This window comes from Mustela putorius, unplaced genomic scaffold (genome assembly GCF_011764305.1).
Source record: "Mustela putorius furo isolate JIRA1106 unplaced genomic scaffold, ASM1176430v1.1 tig00003899_pilon_pilon_pilon, whole genome shotgun sequence".
In the NCBI taxonomy this organism is placed as follows: domain Eukaryota; kingdom Metazoa; phylum Chordata; class Mammalia; order Carnivora; family Mustelidae; genus Mustela; species Mustela putorius.
In genome coordinates, this window is record NW_025422048.1 from 19,661,921 (window position 1) to 19,686,485 (window position 24,565).

The 24,565-nt window shown below is 42.6% G+C and overlaps 1 protein-coding gene across 1 annotated transcript; it reads left to right on the plus strand.

Annotated features, from left to right (window-relative positions):
- Positions 1 to 285: 285 nt before the first annotated feature.
- On the plus strand, positions 286 to 24,462 carry LOC123388484 (fibrous sheath-interacting protein 2-like). Its single transcript, XM_045068152.1, has 12 exons — positions 286 to 649; positions 1,003 to 1,128; positions 3,699 to 3,860; positions 4,784 to 4,873; positions 5,224 to 5,363; positions 6,472 to 6,613; positions 7,307 to 7,417; positions 7,844 to 7,964; positions 15,513 to 15,578; positions 19,174 to 19,274; positions 21,411 to 21,465; positions 22,580 to 24,462. The coding sequence occupies exons 1-12, from the start codon at positions 533 to 535 to the stop codon at positions 22,720 to 22,722; spliced, it is 1,374 nt and encodes a 457-aa protein (XP_044924087.1). The 5' UTR covers positions 286 to 532; the 3' UTR covers positions 22,723 to 24,462.
- The last annotated feature ends 103 nt before the right edge of the window (positions 24,463 to 24,565 follow it).

The following is a 24,565-nucleotide window of genomic DNA, read 5'->3' on the forward strand; positions in this document are numbered from 1 at the left end:
GTGAAATGTCGACCTTTGGCACAGGTCCTGATCCCAGGGTCCTGAGATGGAGTACCCCGTGGGGCTCCTTGCTCAGCATGGAGCCTGCTTCTCCCTCTGCCTGCTAATGTCCCCTGCTTATACTCTGCCTCTCTCTGACAAAGAATTAAAATCTTCGAAGGAGGGGTGTTGCTCTCAGAAAGAAACCTAATCTCCACCGCGCGCTCTCGCACCACACGTTTGGACCTTTCCCAAACTCTGAGGCTCTTAGAACTGCGCATGCGCCAAAGGTGGGTGGGGCGCAGCTCCAGCGGCCAGTAGTCCGCCATCCCTTTCTCCTCCCAGAGGCCTCTGCGCGTTGAGGACGTAAGACCGCCAGGACCGAGCACCGCACAGTGGGGGGCGTGGCTTAGGGGACGCGTTACCCTGGCGACCACCTTCTGGGCTGCTCAAACTTGATCAGAGCGTAGAGCCGGAAAGGTGTGAGTTAAGAAGAGAAACGAAGACGGCTTGCAGCCGCAGCTCCCGGCACCCTGGGGGCTGACCGACGGCCATGGATCTGTACCTCAGCAACTGCTACAAGGCTGCTGAAGCCGCTGCCACTAAGGCGGCGGCCAGCAGCCTAACACGCGCCAGAGAGCACTGCGACACCGCGAGTGGCGGCGAATCGGTAGTCACCCTCCTCCTGGCTCCTGGGCGGGATCTCGGGAAGGCGGGCGGACGGAAGGGGCGGAGACCTCAGCAGAGCGAGGTGTGGGGGAAAGGGGCAGGTGCTTGACCACTCCGCTTCAGACTCCCAGGGCCGGCAGCCAGTAGCGAGAGCGGCCGCGGCCAAGAGATTGGCTGGTAACCGGGGGAAGCTGGGAGCCCTTCCGGGTTGTCAGCAGGGCGGGCTCTTTCAATCCTGAGTGTGCAATTCTTTGGTGTCCTTGGAGGTATTAGCCCATTTTAATGTGAGTAGATTGGTGTAAACTAAAAGAACAGTTCTTAAAAATAGCCAGACCTTCTCACTGTACCTGACAGGGCTCGCGCAAAAAAGACATTCCAGAGGTCGGAGCAGCTAATCTATTGGATCTCCCTCTTGGGGTCAAGCTGCCTATTATCCCAGGAAGCAACAATATATTCTATACTACAAATATAAATGAAAAGGTAAACTGAGTTTTAATAGTGCTTAAGTGATTTTCTTTACCCTTTTCAATAGCTCGCTATTAAACTTGAAACACTGCTATGATTTCGCTTTGAGTCAACTTCCACTTAACACACCCAGTTAAGTTAAATGAATTGAAGTGATTAGTGCCTGAGCTTCACTTCAATGATGGAAGACCCCCATGATCTGCCTCAGCCATCCAGTTCAGCCTTATCTCCAGCCCAGAGCTTCAGTTCCCAAAGATTGAGCCGGGTCTTCTCTGCGTACCTACACTTACGTTGCTAATTCTTACATCAGTGCCTTTGTCCACCAGGCTCCCACAACCTGGTAGGCACTCTTCTCTCCTTTCTGACCTTCAGTCTGAGCCACCCTTTAAGAGCTACTATACAAAGCCTTTCCCAAGTGTTACAACACCCAACTCTCTCATCTTTCCATAGAATTTACATGCCGTTGGTCTGCACTATCTTACTCAGCACTGAATCAGCACTGTTAGTGATGCAGTGTGCCGCACTCATATTGTTACACATTTTAAGTCCTCTGCCTAACACCCTGTGCTCTGTCCAGAATTTAGGCCAAGCCTGAAGGAGGTTCAGAACTTTCTAGTTGAGAATGTGTTTTGATCACAATAGCAAAAGATTCTACAGAAATAATTCTAATTTCCTTACTCTTGCACTGTCTAGCACAGCATCAAGGATGAATAGGGGCTTCTTGGTATTTCTGATAATTGTTTGATATATATGACTTTTTTAGGTTTTATTGCTGGAAAACTATAATAGAGTTTCTCTTTTGAAAACATAGTGTTCTACTAAATAAATGCCAACCTCACAGAAATTGACTGAGTCGCATTCCCGCAAGTTAGCTTTCCTGAAACATATTCAAAACCTATTTCACTACTAGTAATAACACTGCTTCCTACTTTGTAACTGTAGCCCAATCTGTTGGGGTTTTTTTCCTCAAACATCTTCTATTTGCTATATTTCTATTCTGTTCCTGTTGTACACTTGTTAACTACTTCTTATTTCCAGATTTTTCTATACTGAATTATACTGATTATCTCTGTACTTTATTATATTGATTACCCCCAAATATATGCATTTGATCATGATCAGGCACTACATTCAGCTACCCTGAACACTAACTTTGTGGAATCTTTGTCTTTTAGCAGGATCTCCTCAAGAAAGTAAGAGTTAATATTTTACACCTTTAGTTGTCTGTTTGTTTCTTTGTTTGTTTTTTTAACTCATTTTACCCTAATGACCACCTTGTAAGGTGAAGCTAGGATTTATCTAATGTCACAGGTAGAGTTCAGACCAGAACCACTGTCTTCTGACTCTTAGGCCACACTCCATTACTGGACCTTGCTGCTTCCTGAACTGCAGACTACTTTAGCAGATCACTACAGAAACAGGGAATTTAAAGGTCCCTCATGTGTTCTGAATGCAGATAGAAGCAAAATGATGGTATTTGACTGTCTTTTTTTCTGTCAAATTAAAATGGTAACAATGTTACCTACCTTTCTTTAGCTATGCATTAATCCAAACCTGACAAGTGATCCTATATGAAATTCTGATACCAAACTTATTCTCAGATAATGTATTTATAAATTAATTTGCTTATTAGTATACTATACTTAGGTAGCACCTGTTCACAAACTCCTAAAATTGTTTTTATTGAATGCTAATAGTAAATACTTTGCCAATTAACTTAGACATTATGCTCTCAAGAAAAGAAAGCATGTTAAGTGAAGAGAACAATTTACATACTTTTAAAAGTCTCCCTAGTGGCCTCCTACTGGCATATAGTGATGAAATAATAGACTCTTCAGATCAGGGAAATCAATTATTGTAATTGACGATAGAAAGCTTAACCTGGCCTCAACAAACAGATTTGTCTCTTTCTTGATAGGACAGTAGCCCAGGGTTAGTCAACACGTCTGTTACCAACAAAAGTCAACATCTAAAAGAAGAAGCAATTATCAGTCCGCTGATTGCAGCAGTGTTTCAGCTGCCATCACTTTTGATCACTTCTCTTCTAGGAAAGATAGGGGCTTCCTGTCTAGTCTCACTGTGAATTAAATCATTGCCCATAAGGATGTCTTTCTCTGCCTTTTTAAGGAAACATTGGTACTGAGGGAATCCAGTTTCCTGATATAGGTTCGTTAGGAAAGACAAGAGGCTGCCATCAGTCAAGCAGTCAGAAATTTTAAAAGGAAGCTTCTAAATGGAAGAAGAAAGCTAGAACCCTATCCTGCCTCTCTAGTCTTTTCCCCCTGCCCATATATAAAGCATTCTACCTGCCTTTCAGGACTCTTAAGGCCACACCTCAGTGTTCATGAATTAGACAGAGGTTGAGGCTACCACCACCAGCCTAAAGACAGCTCTGTAGAGGAGAGGGGAAGAGAAAGGCAGTTAGCTTTACCTAAATCAATTAATTTTCCGGATCCCCTCTCTTCAGGTTCTGCTTGCATGTTTCATTTTCACTGACCAACCTAGTCATTTCAACAACTTGAGGTTTAAAAGTGCAATTTAATTCGTTTTACACATGTAATACTTTTGAATCCGTATGTTTGCAGCTTTATCACCCTTCTTATGACTTTAACCTGAGTGATCCTTACTGCCGACTTTTGGAAACCAGCTATAAAAGCCTGCATGATCCCCATTTAAAAGCATACCATAAGCGAAAGGATATCCTAAGGAGATTAAAGAAGGGCGGTTACATCACCAGCAATAATAAAGTAGGTTGAAGCCTCCTTCCTGTTAACCAGTAGAAACCTAGGGACTTGATAGACCCTCAGCTCTGTACTTCACTAGGAGCCTGTATCAGCTTTGGTTAAACAATAAAGAATATTTATTAGAAAACTCAATTAATTACTCATATTTGGATTTCTAAATAAGACTACTTGTGCCTTCTTGAACTTTTTTTCTTTGAAAACAGCAAAAGATAAGCACCAAATTATTCAAGTATGTAAAGACATACATACAGATGTTTTTATTTAGGTATTTTCTCCCTGCTGTAGTGTAGTGACTTTCCTCTGGCTTTAAAAGTAATAAGAGGGACGCCTGGGTGGCTCAGTTGGTTAAGCAGCTGCCTTCGGCTCAGGTCATGATCCCAGCGTCCTGGGATCGAGCCCCACATTGGGCTCCTTGCTCCGCAGGGAGCCTGCTTCTCCCTCTGACTCTGCCTTCCACTCTGTCTGCCTGTGCTCGCTTTCGCTCGCTCTCTCTCTGACAAATAAATAAATAAAATCTTTAAAAAAAAAAAGTAATAAGAGCACAGTATACCTCTCAGGGAATATTTCCTATACTTCTTGAGAAGACTAGAGACAAAATGGAAACCTAGCAGAAAACAGCATGATGAAATAAATTAGAGGGATGTTAAATGGCATTATTATACTGGTGTTTTAATAACAAATACATTGAGAATTGTAAATTTCTGATTATGATATGAACCATATTATTGAAATAATACTATTTAGATAGAAATTTCCTGGTGATACAACAATTTTAGATACTGCTTTCTAAATTGCTACCAAACTGTGCTATTACCCTTGGTCCTAAAATTGTTACTTAAATGAATATTCCTATGTCACTCTTCTCTGGAAAGATGATTGTTGCAACTTTTTATTTATATCTTTGGTTTTTGGTTTTGCCTTTATAGGTCATATGTACCTTGAAAGAATTGAATAAGTACAGGCAGTATCTGACCACTTTAAAATTAGACTTTGAAAGAAACTATGTAAGAGAACAAGTAAGTTAATACTTAAATTTGTTTTATTTGGGGCCTGTAAGATAGTTTTTATGTAGGGTTTGGAAGAAAGGTTTGGTTCTCTGCAGGATATTTACTTATAATTACCTGACCTAGAATTATGAAGATAACAAATCAAATAAAATCCCTAGCGATTTAGACCTTCGCCTTTAATTTACAGAGAGAATTTTCACTTACCTGGAATGGAGCCACACTAGACTTAAATGCAGGTTAAAAGAATTAACCATTTGTAAAGTACAGAAGGTTTCCCAAGCCCTACACTTAAGAGGGCCTATCAAAGGACAGGTTTATTTCTAACCAGTATAAAGACTTTGATTCTTTTTCTCTCTCAGAAAATGATTGAAAAACAAGTAAATAAATTGTATGAAACCAGAAGAGCCTATGAAAATAGTGGAAACGAACAGTTCCAAGAATGGCTGTTACAGGAAGATACACAAGTATCTCCAGACCAAGAGCTGATAATAAGGCACAGGTATGACTGAAGTGAATACATACTTCATGGACATGTTATAGACCCCAGAAAGCTATAAGAGTACTAGAAGGAATTGAAATCAGGACCCAACAAAGGATGAGACACTATTGAGGCCCCTATAATTTCAATGTGGAGAGAAAGGAAAGGAGATTAAGAGGTAACGGGATTGGGAAGGCCCTGGAACCAAGGCTTGGGGGGAGAGTTTCTATTGGAGAAACTGGACTTACTAGAAGCCCCAGAGGTAAGCCAAACTGAATTTGAAGAAATCCAAAGTCCAGATCCATGAGCTTAGGAAACCCACATCCATAGTAGCAGAGAGAGAGAAGGTGTGTTAAGTGCATTTCAAAATGAAGTTGAAGGAAGTTGTTGCAGGGTCAGAAACGGAGAGTTCCTATAACTTTATCTGATGCTGATACAAACAGGTGTTGTTCCCCAATCAATTATGTATGTTCATTTAGCTACCACCCACACACATTCAGTGTTACTATTTAGAGGCCAGGCCCTTGCCGCAAGAGGCAGAGATGAGCTGTAGTTCGTTCTCTTTCTCCTTTATCAGGGACGAGGGCCAGTTCCCCTTCCCCTGCCTCTTGAAGTCCATGGGTTCGTGTCACATGATATGCCACAATACATGCTGATCCACCAAGGTCCCAGACGGGGAGTCCGCAGACCTCTCTGTACATGGAAGGTCATTCAGGAACTTGGGAATTACAGAGAAGCCAGTACCCACTTATTTTTAAAGGAAATTCAAATCGACTTGTGCTTTGAACTCAGTTTTAGTTGGTTTCAGCTGTCTTTGCAAATTCATGTTCCCAAAACTACAGGGCTGTACGTAATCTCTATGTAAAATGCTTATAATCACTCTGTTCCACATTTTGCCATTGTCCCAACCACGATAACCGACCTGTATAAATAACAGGGTCTGGTAAATTCAGCACAGTATGGTGAGCCGGTGGATCAGTTAGCTTCAAGGTCCCTGAAAAACTCTACATTTTCTATATTCAGGAACTAAAAAGCAACCCAGAAGGTAGTTTGAGAATATCAAAACTGATAATACCATAATAGGGGAAATACTCAATTTACCTTCACTTATATTTGCACTTTTCTTTAGATACTTAGATATGATTAGTAGGGAATTAGGCAAGGCGGAGCACACGGCAGGAAAGCAGAGCATACTCAGGATGAAGGAAGAACAACACCGACATCAGGACCACGTTAGAAGAAAGCTTCGTCTCCGTAGACAAATTGAAGAGGTGAGGAAAACCAAATTTTAAACATTGAAGGGGAAACTACATATGGTTGCTGCATTGATAAACATTTTTAGCACTGCCACCAAATGACCTGAAGCTATTTTAGGTCTAAAAATTAAGCCACTATTAAAAATAATAATAATTTAAAGAATAAACCACTATTAATCTTTTATCTTTACTATAATAGACAAGCTTTTACTTAACATAGTGAGATTGATACCACAAATTGTATTGCATTTATAGTAATACCTCATCTACTCTTAAAGTTTTAGAAATTCACCCTAGTGAAAAATAATCATGGCTGTATTCCCTCAAAATGCAGACAAGCCTATTTATTTATCTTCTCTACCAAAATATATTTAAAGGCAACAGATTACGTATGATATGCCCCTTAGGCAATAAGAGAAAACCCTCTTGTCAACATCTTCTTAGATCCATCTTTGAAGCCAGGCTTATACTTGACGTAAGTTTCCAATAGCAAAATAATTTCCTTCCTTTTGCCATTCTATTGCATCCACCAACATATTCCCAATTAAAAAGCAGTAAGAGAAGCCAATTCTAAAGCCAACATAAGATTTTCCCAGTTTTTGTAAGGCCCTTGACTTGATCTAGTTTGCTTATTGACAAAATACAAAAAAAAAAAAAAAGATAATGAAACAGAACCCCAGCTAACTACCATAACATTGTGCTCCTTAGGAATGGAAGACAAAAGAAATGTTACTTCTGACAAAGATTGGAGACGAAGTAAAAAGGGAAGCAAAAGTTGAGGAACAACGTCAAAAAGTCAGGGAGGAAGCTCACCGGAAGGTAAAGTGAGCTTTTACTGATAACTTGGGCTATTTGAGGGAAAGCTTTTGCCAATTTTGATATTTTAAAGTGTGATTTATCAAAAGTGGCCTAAACTCACAAGGACAGCTATTGATGGAGAAACCCAGTTTGGTCTGAACCTGGGCTTCAAGGACTGCTCTGAAATGGGCCCAGTCTCCAGAAAGGGCACAATGACTTAAATTGGGTCTAGTTGTTACAATTTATTCTTCTTCATGCTGAACAGCAAAATGAAACTTATCCCTTACTATCTTCCTAGTTTTGTACTCAGTGTGACTTCAGAAATCTCAAAATAGGAATGAGGGTGCCCTTCAAGTAGCCATCATATTTGAAATATCTGGTTTGCATTTCCAGTGGCAAACTGCTATTAACTTTTTAAATGTTAAATATATATTTTTAATATTTTAGAAACAAGCACTTCTAGAGAAAAAAATTGCTTATCATTTACAAAAAATGCAGAGAGATGACATGAAGAGAGACAGACCAGAAGAAAATGTATTTGAAAACAAAGGACAGGATGAAAGGGAAGGTGAGAGACAATAAATGATAAGGTATCTAAGTAGAGGATGCATATCTATGTACTAAACATTGGTGGCTTTGTAAAAACAAAACAAAAACAAAAATCTCGGTGTGTTTATGCAGTGAGGTCAGAAGACCCTTAGAAAGGGAAATCCTTGTTCACGCTACCTGTGCCAAGCACTATGCCAGCCACGTCCTAGCTACAGCTCAAGTTGTAGAGAAGGTACACACACAACGTTACACACGTTACAATAAATTCAACACTTCTGTAAAGTGGCTCAGTAGGCAACACCGCCTGTACCACGGATTTGAAAAGGAGCCGGGGGTACCTGGGTGGCTCAGTGCAGTGAACAGGTGAAGCATCTGACTCTTGATTTCAGCTCAGGTCACCGTCAGTCTCAGAGTCACGAGACTGAGCCCTGTGTCGGGATCGTGCTGGGCATGGAGTGCGCTTAGCATTCTCATTCTCTTCCTCTCCCTCTCTGCCCCACTCCCCACTCGCCCTCATGCGTGGTCTCTCTCTAAAAAATTAATTAATGAAAAGGGAGCCAGTAAGAGGGGACAATTAAAAAAAAAGATGACGGGCATTTTGGTAGCTCAGTGGGTTAAAGCCTCTGCCTTCTACTCGGGTCATGATTCCGGGGTCCTGGGATCGAGCCCCGCATCAGGCTCTCTGTTCAGCGGGGAGCCTGCTTTCCCCTCTCTCTCTGCCTGCCTTTCTGCCTGCTTATGATCTCTGTCAAATAAATAAATGAATCTTTTTAAAAAAAAGATGACAGAGAGGGAGAAAAATGTATATAAAGGGAGAGACAAACAGAGTAAGAGAAAAACATTACCAAAAAATAGACTGAAACAGAGGGAGACAAAGGAAAATATTTTTAAAAAGAAAAAATTTTAACTGAGGACTAATAAGAAAAAAATTATACAAAACAGAAAGAGAGCAAGCTAGCAAGAGAAAGAGGGGGGGGAAGGTTTTTTAAAGGAGACAAAAAAGAAGAGTCATTTAAAATATACCAAGTATGAAACAGAGATAGATACAAAAAATAAGATAAAAAACATTAAAAAGGAGAAGGCAGTAAGAAAATAAGGTACATAAAAAAAGAATGAAATGAAGAAAAGAAGAGGGAAAGAATGAGTAAGAGAGAAAAAGAAAAAACTGAACAGAAGAAACCAGTAATAAAACGATCTCTCTCTCTCTCTCTCTCTCTCGCTCGCTCTCTCTGGATGAGTGGGGTGAGAGGAAAACAAAGACAAAGAGATTAGAGACAGACTAGACAAAGGGGAAAGAAAAACAAACCATCAAAGAAAAAAGAGTGAAAGAAAAGGGAGAAGAAACATACAGGGAAGAAGTAAATGAACAAAGAGAGTGAAAGGAAGATGGAGAACAAAGTTTAAAAGGATGTCAGTAGGACAAAGCCAAAGACAGAGATTGCGAGAGTGAGAAACAAAGGATTTGAAAGAGAGATCTGAAAAGAAGGGAACGTATTGCATAGAGCACTGGGTGTGGTCCATAAACAATGAGCCTTGGAACGCTGAAAAAGTAAAATAAAATTAATTAATTAAACTTTTATTTTATTTTTTTTTAAAGATTTTATTTATTTATTTATTTGTCAGAGAGAGAGAGAGAGAGAGAGGGAGAGCACAGGCAGAGAGAGAGGCAGGCAGAGTCAGAGGGAGAAGCAGGCTACCTGCGGAGCAAGGAGCCCGATGTGGGACTCGATCCCAGGACGCTGGGATCATGACCTGAGCCGAAGGCAGCTGCTTAACCAACTGAGCCACCCAGGCGTCCCTAATTAATTAAACTTTTAAAAGAAGTCAGTTTAGGGGTACCTGGCAGGCTCCGCTAGGAGAGCACGTGATTTTATCTTGGGGTCAAGAGTTCAAGCCCCATGTTAGGCATAGAGCTTACTTTAAAAACTTTTTTAAAAGAAGTCAGTTTAAAAATACATTAAAATCAAATGGATCAATCAGTCAATTCATACATATTTACATGCATGCATTCATATACAGACATGTAGATAGAACTGATTTTTAAAAAGAAAAGCCAGCAGTAAAGACAGGACAAAAAAACCCAGAAAAATAAATTAAAGTAGTGAATATAATGAGATTTTTTAAAATGTGGGGAGTGGGAAGGGGATTAGATTAAGGGAAGGAAGGGGCAGGAAGTAAAGAAGTTTATAAAAGGGATGAGTCTGGGAAGAAGAATTGCAAAGAATATGACATGATAGAAACAGGATGCTGAAAAGAAGCTAGTAAGAAAATTACATAATCATGGACAGGAGGGGGGAGATTGAGATCTGAAAAGAAGAAATCAGTTAATAAATACAGTAAAATAAAACAGATACAGATATACATACACAGAAAAGACTGGACTTTAAAAGTACTGTCCACTAAGAAGGAAAAGGAGCATAAAAAAGAGAAATAGGAAGACATTCAAGGAAGCGGGTATGACAGCTGAAGAAGGGAGGAGAAGATGGACGGACAGAATGGAGGGAGGGAAGGAGAAAGAAAGCAAAGAAATTTGAAAGGGATGACGCTAGGCAGCTGGCAAAATAAAATAACAGGATGTGAGAGTAAAGGACACAGGAGTTCAAAAGCAGGAGCTGCTGTGAAAATTAAGTACAGCTGAGGAAGCAGGGAGAGAGAAAGATACAAAAAGAAATTACTTAGGGCCCCTGGGTGGCTCAGTGGGTTAAGCATCTGCCTTCGGCTCAGGTCATGATCCTAGGGTCCTAGGATCGAGCCCCACATTGGGCTCTCTGCACTAGTGGGAAGCCTGCTTGCCTCTCTCTCTGCCTGTCTCTCTGCCTGACTCTCTCTTGTGATCTCTGTCTGTCAAATAAATAAACAAAATCTTTTTTAAAAAAAAATACTTAAAAATAAGAGTAAAATAAAGACAAGTAAATTGATGAGACAGCTCAACAGGAATGGGTGGATGGACAGACCACTGACAGACAGGATTTCAAATAGGGGAAACCAGGAGTAAGGACAAAAAACACACAAAATTAGAGAGAGAGAAGGAAAGTAGTTATAATAAGCTACAAAAAAAGTAAAAGGAAGGGAGGGAGCGAGAAGCAGCAAAGGAAGACAAGTTCATACAGAAGGAGTCAGTGGGGAAATGTTACTTCCAGGGGAGGGGTGTGAGAGTGTAAGGCAAGTGCAGTAAAAAATCAAGTACAACTGTGATATGCAAGAGGCTTAGAAACTAGAAGTCAGTAGGGGCGCCTGCGTGGCTCGGTCCTTAAGCATCTGCCTTCTGCTCAGGTCGTGATCCCAGGATACTGGGATGGAGCCTCTCATTGGGCTCCATGCCCAGAGGGAAGCCTGCTTCTCCCTCTCCCTCTCCCACGCTCCCACCCACCCCCCCGCCACTCCCATGTTCCCCCTCTCACTGTCTCTCTCTGTCAAATAAATACATAAAATCTTAAAAAAATAACTAGAAGGCAAGTAAGGAAAGACAGTAAAATAAAGACAGAAAGATGATTGAGAGCTGTATAGATAGCCAGCTAGGCAGGTGTACAGGTAGAAAAAAACCCTGATTTTTTAAAAGATTTTATTGATTTATTTGAGAGAGAGCACAGGCTCATGAGCCCGGGGAGGGGCAAGGGAGACGGAGAAGCAGACTCGCCACTCCGCAGGCAGCCCGCTGTGGGGCTCAACCCGAAGGCAGGTGCTTACCCAACTGAGCCACCCAGGTGCCCCCCAAAAAACTGACTTTTAAATAGGGGAAAGCAGCAGTGAAGACAGGTCCAAAGATGCATCAAGAATGAGAGGGGAAAGGGGGCCGTTTACAAAGAGGACGAGCAAGAAGAGTGAAAGAAGGACAGGAGGAAAGGAAGGAGGAGAAACTGCAGGAAGGAGCCTTGACGGGCGAGCGGGGAGCGGGGAAGGTCCGAAGGAGGGAAATCGGAGCAAAGGAAGGATAACGGATCAAGCCGGAGGGGGAGGGAAGGGAGGAAAGAAGAAGCAAGGCTGGCATGCAGCCAGGGAAAGAAAGGAAAGAAAAAGAGACAATGAAACAAAGGGACTAAGAAAAATGAAGTATCCAGAAGAAAGGGACGGAAGGGCGAGGAAGGGAGGAATCGGGGGTAGAAAGATCTAAAGGGAAGTCGGATAAAAAATAAGAATAATAAGGGTGAGGGGGTCTGGGTGGCTCAGTTATTAAGCATCTGCCTTTGGCTTGGGGCATGATCCTGGGGTCCCGGGGTCCTGGGATCAAGCCCTGTATTGGGCTCTCTCCTTAGCAGGGGCCCTGCCTGTCCCTCTTCCTCTGCCTGCCGCTCCCCCTGCCACTTTCTCTGTCAAATACATAAAAACAAAACTTAAAAAAAAAATAAGGGTGAAGGGATGGATGGGAAGCATGGAGAGCGGTAGACAGGGTTTTCTGAGGAGGGTCTCGTACAAAAGACAGTATTAAGAGGTGACAGGAGAGAGAGCTAGGGGGAAATGTCAGAGCGGAACCATTGTAAAGGAGTCTATGAAGGAGGGAGGAGAGAAGCAGGAAAGAGAAGAAAGGGAGGGAGGGAGGCGGCGAGGAGAGAGGGACGGCGAGACGTAGGGATGAGCTGGGAGGGAAGCAGGGACGAGGGGAGGCAGAAGTTCAGGTTCACCGGAAGCCACAAGGCAATACAGAGGAGGAGAGTGAAAGGAGCAGGAAGGAGCCGTGGACCCGGCCCCGGGCGGTGGGGGTAGAGAGCTAGAAGGGAGGGGAGGGGAAAGAGGGAAAGAAGAAGGCAAGAAAGAGAAGAATTCGAAACTGGGGTGAGCCTAGGAAAGTAGCAAAATAAAAAGAACAGATATTAGAGTGGGACACAGAGGAGTTGAAAAGGAGGAGCTAGTGAGACCATGAAGTGCAGAGGAAGGAGAAAGTGATCTAACAAGAGTCGCGTAAACTGAAATCCAGACGGAGGGATGACAGCTGGACGGTGGGGCTGGGGTTGGGGTAGCCAGAGAGATGAGCGGAGGTGGAGGCCACTACAGGAGAATATGTGGAAGAGGCAGAATGAGAGAAAGAGCGGAGAGAAGGAAAGGAAAAAGATGTGGACAAAGAGAGTGAAGAGAGAATGGGAGGAGGAGGGAGGGAGAAATGGGGGCTGGAGGCATGGAGGGGTGAGGGGTGGGGAGAGAGCATGAAAGGAAGGAAGAGCAGGAGTGGGGGGGAAGGCCACTGTGTGAGCAATGAATCCACAGAGGAAATTGTTGAATAGAGAGAGGGAGACCGTGGGGGAGAGAGAGAGCGAGGGGCTGGTAAGTCCAGCAAGGGCAAGTGTGTATGGTGGTGGCGGAGGGCTGGATTCACCACGTAGAAGTCAAGCGTGTGTCTACTCTACCGCAATAAGAAAACGAAAGTCAATAAAAGATACAATATAATAAAGCTGCATGGATATCTCGGAAGGTAAATGTGGGTAGATGACAGGCAGACATGGGTAGAAATAGAGATACCTAGATAGATAGGCCTATGATTCGAAGGAGGAGAAACCAGTTAAGAGTACCTACAAGAGAGAGTTAGAAGGGGAAGGAAATGGAAAACTTTTTAAAAGTGGGCCAGCGAACACTGACAGCAGAAGAGTGCATGGGTCGGATAAGTGGGAGAGGATAGAGCAGGGTTGGGATGGGGTAGAGAGAAAAGTTTTAAAAGGAGTAGAGAAAATAAAGGGCTTTTTAAAATATTTTATTTATTTACTTTTCACTTATTTGAGAGAAAAAGACAGAGCATGAGGGGGCAGGATGGGGGGAAAGGGGCAGAATTTGGGGGAGAAGCAGGCTGCCCGCTCAGCGCTGATCCAGACTCAGGGCTCCATCCCAGGACCCTGAGCTCATGACCTGAGCCAAAATCAGCTGCTTAACCCACTGAGCCACCCAGGCGCCCCTATATAAAGGGCTTTTTTTTTTTTTTAAACGAGAGAGAAAACGTGTGCAAGAGAAAGTTTTTAAAGGACCAGCTGGTAAGAACAGACAATATGAAAGGAAGAAAAGAATGAAAGTTTAGGAAAGGGGAGTCAGTAAGAAAAGGTCATAATACAGGTCAGTGAAATGATAAGGCTGTAACCTCTGCCTCTGGGATTAAAAAAAAATCATTTCATAAACAGTGAATCTTGGAACGCTGCATCAAAAGCTCATAATGTATTTTATGGTGACTAACACGTTATAAATTTAAAAAAATAACTTGAGTGGCTATATTGCTTCGTCTTTAACTGTTAACTGCTACTTTAGGTAGGAAAAAAGTTTCAGGTAAGCATCTTAAAAAGTGGCCACCTCAAATGGTTTTTAAAAAGGAAAATGTAGAAAAGATGAAAATGTAAAAACGAAATCATATTCACAGTATCATGGAGGTGACCGAATGGAGAGAGCTCTTTCACATATGAAATAGGGATGCACACCTTTTTTTTTTTTTTAGGATTTTATTTATTTATTTGCAAGAGAGAGAGAGAGAGAGAGAGAGAGCGCTTGCACAAGTGCATGCCTGCAGGCAAGCTGGAGGAAGGCCAGAGGGAGAGGAAGAAGCAGGAGCCCCACTCGCCAGGGCTCCACCCCAGCACTGCGGGATCATGCCTTGAGCTGAAGGCAGAACCCCTAACTGACTGAACCACCCAGGTGCCCCACGAGTGCACATCTTAAAACTCTAGCAGAAATCCAATCACCACACAGAGTTTGGAATCCGTTTGTCTATCTCAATGATGAGAAACAGGAACTTAGGTCACCTCCTTCCCAGCTGAGGTCCACACCACAGGCCTTGTTGCCTCTGACTGAGCTCAGAGGCAGAGCCAAGGAAGCCGGCGAGCACTCTCCTGGGGCCCCCAGCATGGTTACTGCACTGCTGTGCCCGCCCCCTCCCAGGCCCCCAACACAGAGAAAAGGCCATGTTCTCATTGGGCGGGCTGGAGGGATGGGTTTTTCCCTTCTCCCAGAAGACAACTCTGTTTCCCTGAGTATAGCTTTAATTCCACAAGATAATACTGTAAAAGCAATTGGCCTGCCTCCCCATCGCATCTCTCCTCGGGTTTCTCAGCCTTGCCACTACTGACATCTTGGGCTGGATGGTGCTGTTGTGGGGGCCGTCCTTTGCCTTGTGGAATGTTCGGCAACGTCCCTGGCCTGTGCCCACGAGATGCCAGGAGTAACCCTCCCTCACCACATCTGTAACAATCACCATGTCTCCAGACCTTTCCTAATGCTCCCCTAGGGGACACAAGCGCCTCCCACTGAGAACCGACCCACTACTCGCCCCCTCCAGTGCCTCCCTACAGCTCCATCCGTAGAGTAGCCTATGGCTCTCCTCCTATCCAGCCCGAAAGAATAAAGAGAATCTATCTTGGATAACTTTGTCATTTCCACAACTTTTTACAAAATTTTTTAAAAGATTTTATTTATTTGACAGAAGGAGAGATCACAAGTAGGCAGAGAGGCAGGCGGGGCGGGGGCGGGGGGAGCGGGCTCCCCGCTGAGCAAAGGCCCCTGAGCTCATGACCAGAGCTGAAGACAGAGGCTCAATCCACTGCGCCACCCAGGCGCCTCTCATTTCCATGATTTTAAAAATATTTTCTTGTGTTTCTTTAAGCTTCTTCAAAGATGAAGAAAACGAGTGATAATGCCAGTGACCAGCAATCCCACCAGGAACAAAAACGTAATTGAAATGATTACAGTTAGAAGTGCTAAAACAGTAATTCGTGGGAAGATGGGACTTGGCACTGACCTCCTCTACTTACAGTGCAGAGAAGTCCTCCCTCTGCCCTCTGTTGTGAATGGTGGATTTTGGGGGGGGAAAAAAATCCCATAGTCAGCCTCTCTTGCCGACTGGAGCTGACTCCCTAATTACACGCTCAGTTCATGTCATTGCCTCCGCTTGCCCAGGAGCAGTGCGGCCCACATTTTGCAGCTGACAAGTCCACAGCTCAGTTCAGAGCCCTGCTTCTCCAGGGTCCCTGCTCCTGATCTCCTGTCTGTCCTTTTCCATTACCAACAAGACCCCGAGGGTTTTGTTTTGTTTTTTTTTAAACCTGTTCCTTGCTGGCTGCTACTGCCACTGCCGCCTCTCTTTGCTGGGCCTCCGCCTCCCAGGGAAGCTTTCACCCGCGTCTCTTGTGTTGCGTTCCCTTGGAGGGTCATCCTTGCAGATAGCTGACTGGGGGTGCCATGGAGGCTCCTGAAGCCAGTGGCCCTGGGGACCTAGTGAGGACCAAGACCCCAACCAGGGCTCCTTCTCAAAACCCTGCCCTTCCTCAGACTTTGGACTTGCCTGGCCTGAAGTGACTTCTGTCACTTCGCTGGCAGCAGAAATACTTCATTCTGCCACATGTTCTTCTGCGGCAGTGGAGCCTGCTGTTCATTGTCGCCCATTCTCCGTCTCCTGTTCCTTTTTGAACAGCCTGACAGTACCAGGTGTTGTCGTTCTAAAATGTCAACCTATTTCTTGAGTAGGCTTCTTTAGTACATGTAGGGCTAGTGCTGTTTGCCAGATCTAAGTACCTGCCTTCCTTTTGTTTTCTTGCTTGGTCCCCAATTTTTCTAACATACTTCTTTGGACTTTGCCTTCGTGGGGTCCCCATAGTGGCCCAGACTTTCAGGGAGCCTCCCCCATCTTTCTGCCTCTTTCCCAAAGATGATGTCCAGATGTCCCGGGTAAGAGGTGTGGCTTGTGTTCTTACTCCTCTATGTGTCAGGAGAATGGGTATCACCTAAAGATCTCATCAGAGATGCAGATTCTCAGGCCCCACCCCAGATCTACGGAATCAGAATCTGCATTTTCACAAGATCCCCAGGGCTTTATATGCACATTAAAGTTCGGGGAACAGTGGCTTCTGCAACCTCATGAGGTGGAATAAAGTCATGGTGCTTGGATGAAACGTCTTCTTGCCGCCTCTGGTCTCCAGAGACATGTCCTTACCTGCACTGAGATAGTGCTTGGCCTGTTAGCATTCACAGTTGAATTCAGCCATCAGTGCAAGGACTCATGATCTGGTCTCACTGAGCTTAGAGCCCTCTGGGCTTTCCCATCCCTCTGGGCTTCTTCCTTCCCCCAGAATGGAAGACCATTCTGGCTGGTTGCTCTGTAACCACTCAGGGCAGAGCCCTCTTACCTCCACCCCAGTCGACTCCCTTTGGCAAGCTCCCCAGCTAGACTCTCCAGCACTTTCTAGGCCATGTCCTTCATATAGGAACCAGGAGTGCCTTAAGAAAGCAAAACCTCAAGAGGAAGAGGAAATAGTAAAAAGGTTCAAACTTTAGCTATAAAGATGAATAAAGTCTGAAGGGCTGATGGAAAACATGGTGACTATAGTTGGCAGCACTGTATATAACTGGAATTTGCTTAAGAGAAGAACTAAAAATGTTAAGTAACTAAATGGATGGGGTCCCTTCACAATGTATATGTATATCAAATCACCACAGTGTACACCTTAACTATCTTACAGTTTTATATGTCAATTAGATACATCACTAACAGTGAACTTAAAAAGAAAGAGAGGGAGAAAGAAGTGAGGGAGTGAAGGAAGGGAAAGAGAAAGGATCAACCTCAGAGAAAGCCTTGCTCTACTTGACCATACTGTATTGCGGCGTTCCTGGGCCATGTCCCAGGTGAGGAGGAGGAGGCAGCCAGTGCGAGGTAGCCTAAGAGATTTCATTCTGGAGTCGTAAATGGGGAGCAGAGCAATAGTTCTTTTCTCTGTGTGCTAACTTCACTTGTCTGAAGCAACAAAGGCCCAAAGTAAGAAAATGTGAGGCCTCATCTGGGTTCTTTATTTTTCAGCCTCTCCCACCACCCTTCACTTTCTCACCATCTCTGAGCTATTAAAGAAGTGACCCCCACCCCCCCGCAACCTTTCCTTAAGTCATACCTTCTTTCTGAGTCCAGATGACTCTTGGTGGGCTAGGGTATCTCCAATACACTAAGAGAGAGTTTTCTGAGCTAAGTATTCCAGTCTGTTGCTACGCAAAAAGAAGGTTAAATTTTGGGGAGTACTCAAGACAGCTGCATGGTTTGCAAAGCACACCCTCTTGGCTATGTCATCCTATTCTGAATGACAGGTCCTAAATATTACTTGGGTGTTTATTTTGGCATTCCTCCTGTTAAAAATTCTAACCTCCCCTCCCCTAGTTCCACCCCCAAGCAGGTGGATGACTGTGGAAGACTAAGGCAGAGTTCTTGCACTTAGGGAGTCAAAAATGAGAAAATAACATAAAATTCTGAAACAATAGCCCGGTTGCATAATGGCTGTTTCGCAACTGACAAGCCCCTAAAGTAAGCACAATGAAAGATGGGTCTCCAGACCTACCACTAGAAGGTATGCTTACTGTAAAAAAAAATGTAAAGTATAGAAAAACATGTAATATATAGAATGCAACAACCTAATAAACACGGGGAAAAGGCCACAAACATTTTACAGAAGACATGCAGATGGCAAGTAAGCCCATGAAAATGCTGCTTAGTATTATTAGTCATTAGGGAAATACAAAGTAAACCACAATGAGATACCACTACATACCCATTAAAATAGCTAGAACTTAAATAACTGAATTTAACTAAGTATATGCAAGGACTTGAAGCAGCTAGAACTCAGGCACTGCAGGTTGTGGTGTAAAATGGTTGAACGACTGTGGAAAAGAGTTTCCTAACTTGTTAAACTACCATGTGATCCAGCCATGCTCCTCCAAGGTATGTACCCAAAAGAAATTAAAATATATGTCCACATAAAGACTCACAGCAGCATGATTCATAATAGCCAAAGAAAACTGGAAACAACCTGTATGCCCTTCAGTGGGCCAATGGATAAAATGTAGTACATTCCCATACCATGAAATACTATGAAGAAGAAAAAGGAACAGACCATTGTTGCAGGCAACAATATTGATGAATCTCAAAATAAATATGCTAAATGAAGGAAGCCAGACCAAAAAAAAAAAAAAAGAGAGAGAGAAAGAGAAAACATCCTGTTTGATTCCACTTATAGCAAACTCTAGAAAATGCAAACAATTGATAATGACCGCAGATCGGTGGTTGTCGGGGAGACAGGGAGAACTAGAGAGGGCTGAAGGGTAAGGGGAACGAGGACACTTTGGGGGGTGGAAATGTTCGTCTTGATTGTGCTGATGGCTTCATGGGTTCGTACATATGTCAAAATGGAACAAATGGTATGTTTCAAATGTTGTGGTTTCTTGTACTTCAATTGCATTTTGATAAAATTGTTTTAAAATTATATGACTTCTCTTTCATTTACTTTTAGAACCAAGCCATTCTCATAGTTTTATAAGGATTCCTACCCAAAAATCATCAGCCTTCATATCTTCTCCGCAAGATATACAGAAAAACAAAACAGAACTAAAGGTAGATGCTTTGTCTTGATTATTAATTTATCTGGTTAACTTATTTCCATGGGATATCCCCTTCACTGGCATGGTACTGACTGGTCAGAGATAATGGGGTCCTACACAGGTCTGGCTCCTCTCCCTAGCAGAGAAGGTTCTGAGTCAGCTTCATGCTAAATGTACCATACAGTTTAGCAGAAACTGACTTCAATATTTGACGATACTGATGCTGGCTAATGTTTACTGAGAACTTATGGGCCAGGGCCTGTGCAAAGCTAGAAGAGGGGAAAGAGGCAAAACAGTTGACATAGATAGGACACAGACATGGAAGAGACGTCATCACTACTCATGAGAACTCACTGTCCAGAGATTTAGACACGTATAAACAAAAGTCCTTCCAATAAAATAAGAGGAAAGTTTTGATTTGTTCAAAATGCAGGGGGGAGCACAGAGGATATAGAGACTAGTCCTGCCTAACGGAGTCTAAAAAGGCTTTATTAAAGAAGGGCTTCATCAAATTAGGTCTTGAGGTGTGAGTAGGAAGTTTCCACATGAACAGAATGCGAGGCTGTGGTGAGGCACTATTAGACAGGTTTAAAAGTGTTAAGCAAGAGCAACAGTTCAAGCCAGCAGAGCCAGGGCAGGGCCAGAGAGGAGACTGAAAAGAGAGGTTGCAGCCAAGGCTTTGTATATTTTGCTGGAGAATGGGTTTAGCCTCTCCGTAGTAGAGCGCCATTGAGGCTTTTTTTTTTTTAAGATTTTATTTATTTATTTGACAGAGAGAGATCACAGGTAGATAGAGAGGCAGGCAGAGAGAGAGAGAGGAGTAAGCAGGCTCCCTGCTGAGCAGAGAGCCCAATGCGGGACTCGATCCCAGGACCCCGAGATCATGGCCCAAGCTGAAGGCAGCGGCTTAACCCACTGAGCCACCCAGGCGCCCCCCATTGAGGCTTTTTGAATAGAGATGTGAAATAAGAATGAGTTGGGTTTTTAAAAGATAATCTAGGGACTCCTGGCGGCTCAGTCGGAAGAGAGTGTGACTCTTGATCTCAGGGGTCGTGAGTTTAAACCTCACGTTGGGTGTAGAGATTACTTAAATAAAGACACTTTATTTTAAAAAAAAAGATTTCATTTATTTGAGAGAGAGTAAGTGAGAGAGAGAGAGAGAACGAACAGGGCGGGGAGGAGCAGAGAGTGAGGGAGGAGCAGACTCCCTACTGAGCAGGGTTAGGGTTAGGGCTGGATCCCAGGACTCCAGGATCATGTCCTGAGCCGAAGGCAGATGTTTAACTGACTGAGCCCCAGATAAAGACACTTTAAAAAAAAGAGAGAGAGAGAGAGAAATGTCTTTTTTTTTAATTAAAAATAGATAATCTAGTTGAAGTGTGTGATATAGATACAGTGTTCGAGAGAGAGAGAGAGAGGAGATTAGAGGGAATATAGTTTTGAGTCTGCTAGGATGGTCCAGATAAAAAGGATACGGCACTGGCAATGAGGGTGAACCAGAGGTCACAGATTTAAGATATGTCAGAGTCAGACTATGTCAGAATTTGGTGACTCAATAGACATGTAAATTGAGAGAAAGGGAGAGGATGATGATGATGAAGATTTAATTTTTGCATATAGGTTCTCTTGAAGTGGGACGTCTTTTCTCTGTGCTCCCCGATAGTGCTCAGGCTGGCCTCTGTGTCAGAACACTTATTTTCTTTTCCTGTCTGTCCTACTGGATAATAAACTTCTTGAGGTCAGGAATTGTGTATCTTATTTTAATCCCAAGCAGGGTGCTCAGTAAGCGTTAAACTGGTTGGGATTGGTCCTATCTGAAATAAATGGAGTAACTCTAAGCTTTCTAGAAGAGATTACTGGATGGATTGTTAGGTCTTTAACCAAAAATATGGAAGACAGAGGAGGAGCCAGTTTGGAAAGATGGGAGTACATGGGTACATGATAAGCTTCATTTTGAACTAGTTTAGGTATCTGTGAGAGATATTCAGTAAAGAGGTTGATCCTATGTATTAGCATTACGACCAGAGCTTAGGAGAGAGGTAAGGGATGGGAAGCAAAGGGAGATATTGTGTCAGTCTGATTGCTCTAGAGCCAGCAAGTCTCTTTCAGAAGCTTAATTACTAATGAATGCTTTTTTCTTGAATGGTAGAGCATACAGAAAGATAAAGAAATGACTAAAACATCACATACTTTAAAAGATAAAGGTAAGGAAATGAACAATATTTATAATTGCTCTGTTATCTCTTAGTTAAATAATTATATAGTTTTGTCATGTAGTTTTCCAAGTTATGCTTTTCCCCTGATTAAAAAATCTGTGATTATTTTGATTAAAGAAGATACAAAAATTATTCACGGTTGTAAATGTCAGTATCTCACATTTTTGAGTGACTGCTGGGTGACTAGGCCCTTTGGAATTTGCAAACCAGGGAGAAGTTAGAGTCTCTGCTGTGGCTGCCTATACCAATAGGCAGAATAAATTTCTGAAGTGCTGTGATTTGTGCAGAGAATTTTCCCCGGGAAAGTCTCTATCCTCTAATGCCACCCTTTCTCCCCAGATGTAAAAATACATCCACTTTCCCATGTCCCCAGCTAGACGAGAGGTTAGCTAAGTCTCTGTCTCAGCAAAAAATCCCCATGCATATTCTATACACACACCAAGAGCCCTGGGACATCTCTGCCTAGTGGCTAATTAGCACCTCAGATCCAGTGTGCACAAAACCAAATTCATCATCTTCCAGTCACCCCCAAAGCTATTCTCTGTTCCGACTCTTACTCAGGCACAAAGCCAGAGTCACCTCTGACTCTTTCTTATTACCCGTATTCTACATCCAAAAGTTGTCACATTTTGTCCAATCGAGCTCCTTTAACAATCTCATAATCTCCCCTCGTTTCCCTTCACACCACCCGTGCCCTTAGCTACCGCAACGACTTGCCTCCGGTCTCTCTTTCCTTCGGTCAGTCTGTGCTACAGTTTGTTGTGAATGTAATCGTCTTGAAATACAGCTTTGAACATATAATTCCTCTATTCACAAGTCCTTGATGGTTCCCCCTTACTTACCAAATAAAATGCAAAGCAATTCATTCTGGGGCAGGAGGAGTGGTGGGAGATTCAGCTGGCAGAGTAATTTGGGGCCAGAAGTTAGGGAATTCGGGCTTGTCCCTCACGGTGGTGGTAAGACACTGGAAGGCATCTTCTCTTTGGAGATACTACCTTTACGTGCATAAATGATACATCCCTGCTACAGTAATCCCAGACATTATGGCAGCAAGAACGAAATCATTTTTTCATATTTAAAGGTACCTTTTCTTTCCCCCCAGGAATGAAAAGTAGCTCCCTTCAAGCTCCGGGTGTTTCTGCTAAAACAGAAAATGTCCCCAAACATTCTCTACAGGCTATTTTGAAACAAGAGGCAAGTAATATTTCTTTTGTCCCAGATACAGACAGAACAAATGCAGTGTGAAATTATGATCAAGATTGGTATAACACAGTTTCATTCATTGAGAGACAATTCAAAACAGCCTTATTCCTTGAGATTAACCACGTTATAGTAAGATGGTATAAAAATTGAAATGCAAACCCACAGTGATAACACGGTGCTACTTCAGACTTCCAAAGCTCATAGCTATCAGCTATGTTAGTGTTGCATAATGTAAGCAGAGGGAATATCAGTAACAAGTTATAAGCCAGCAAAAGTAGTAAGACCGAGACTTTAAATGTGTTAAACAGATCCAAAATTTGAATGTTATATTTGCTTCCATTTAAATAGAGATTCACCAGAAGCAACTTGAATGCTCCCACTTAGCCCTTAGGTTAGAGGCTTCCTAAATGCTGAGATTCAAGAGTTTCAAAGTACAGACCCATGCCCTGCAGAGAAAGCAACAAATAGGGCTTTGAGGCTCATTTTCTTTTAGTGCTGACGGGTTGTGCAGAGACTGCCATGCTGCCTTGCCCTGTCCCCTCTGATTGGTGATGACTCATCTGATGGTGGAAAGTTGGCAGCATTCAGGGTGCGGCCTCTAGTCACAACTTGGATTGCCTTTGTGGACTGCCAGATTGTCATTTTAAGAATCAAATCCGCACATCCCTGCCTCTGTTAGCACTGTATTAACTGGCTCAGCTCTTCTAAAAACTTAACATGGTTTGAAAGAGATGTTATCAAGCAGGAAATTCACTGAAGTCTTCCCAAAAGTCTACCTTCACATCTAAAGTAGAAAGTGGCATCATTTCCAGCGTCTTACATGAAATGCACAGAAAGCAACAGACTCAATTCTATGTAGCTGCTCAAATGTAGCATGTTAGCCACAAGGTGCTTCTCTGTATAGCCAAATATTTGTCAAACACCTGCCACGTGTAGGGCACTGTATCATTGTGTCCACATCCATAATGGCTATGCTTCGTTTCCCAAGAAAAGAAACTTCATTACTTTGAGTTAGTTGTACATCAGGAATTACTTTTTTTACTAGCCTCTATATAGAGGCAGGCACAAAGTCTTTGCTGCGTCACACGGATGGCAAACCTCGTCCTACATAGTTTGCCTCCAAAAAAAGTCAATAAACAAATTTAGACTGTTTTTAAAGGAGGTCTTAAAATACACATGAACAATATGACTACATCAAGTGGCCACAGAAACCTAATTTATTTTGAGAAATAGCATGACCACTTTTACTATGACAGAATAGGATACGATTTCCCGATTTACTTCACTCATTCAATCAATGCCAGAGAATGTACTTCTGGTGGCTTGTGTTTAGCTTTCAGACCTGGGAAATAATTGAAGTCTACTCTGTTGGATTTATCTTTCTATACAATTATCTCAGTATATAAAGCTCTTGGCCAAATCAAGAGTCACATCCTATGCCGGTGGAAAACCTGCTCTCTGCCTTCCAGCTTTCTTTTTCTTTAAATTTAATTTAATTTAATTTTTTTTCAGTGATCCATAATTCATTGTTTATTTTTTAATTTTTATATATTTATTCTTCTGTACTTTTAGTCAATGTATTCCTACTATGGATTCTTTTTTTTTCCTAAAATCATGTCCCCTATAGTTAACTTTGTTTAAAAAGCACACATTATCTTTTTAGCTGTTCAGTTACCTTCCATGCTGCTAAGTGCATTCCTCAGTTAATTTTAGAATAGAAATTAATTCTATAAACCTGTGAATTCTGTAATACATGTGGTATAAAGCAAATATAACATGTACTTTTATCACAAATGAACTTTTAAAATCATTTTCTTATATTTCTGTATTTTGAATTTGAGAAATAGCCGGCATTCAAATTCTTTTAAAACTCCTTTGAGGATTT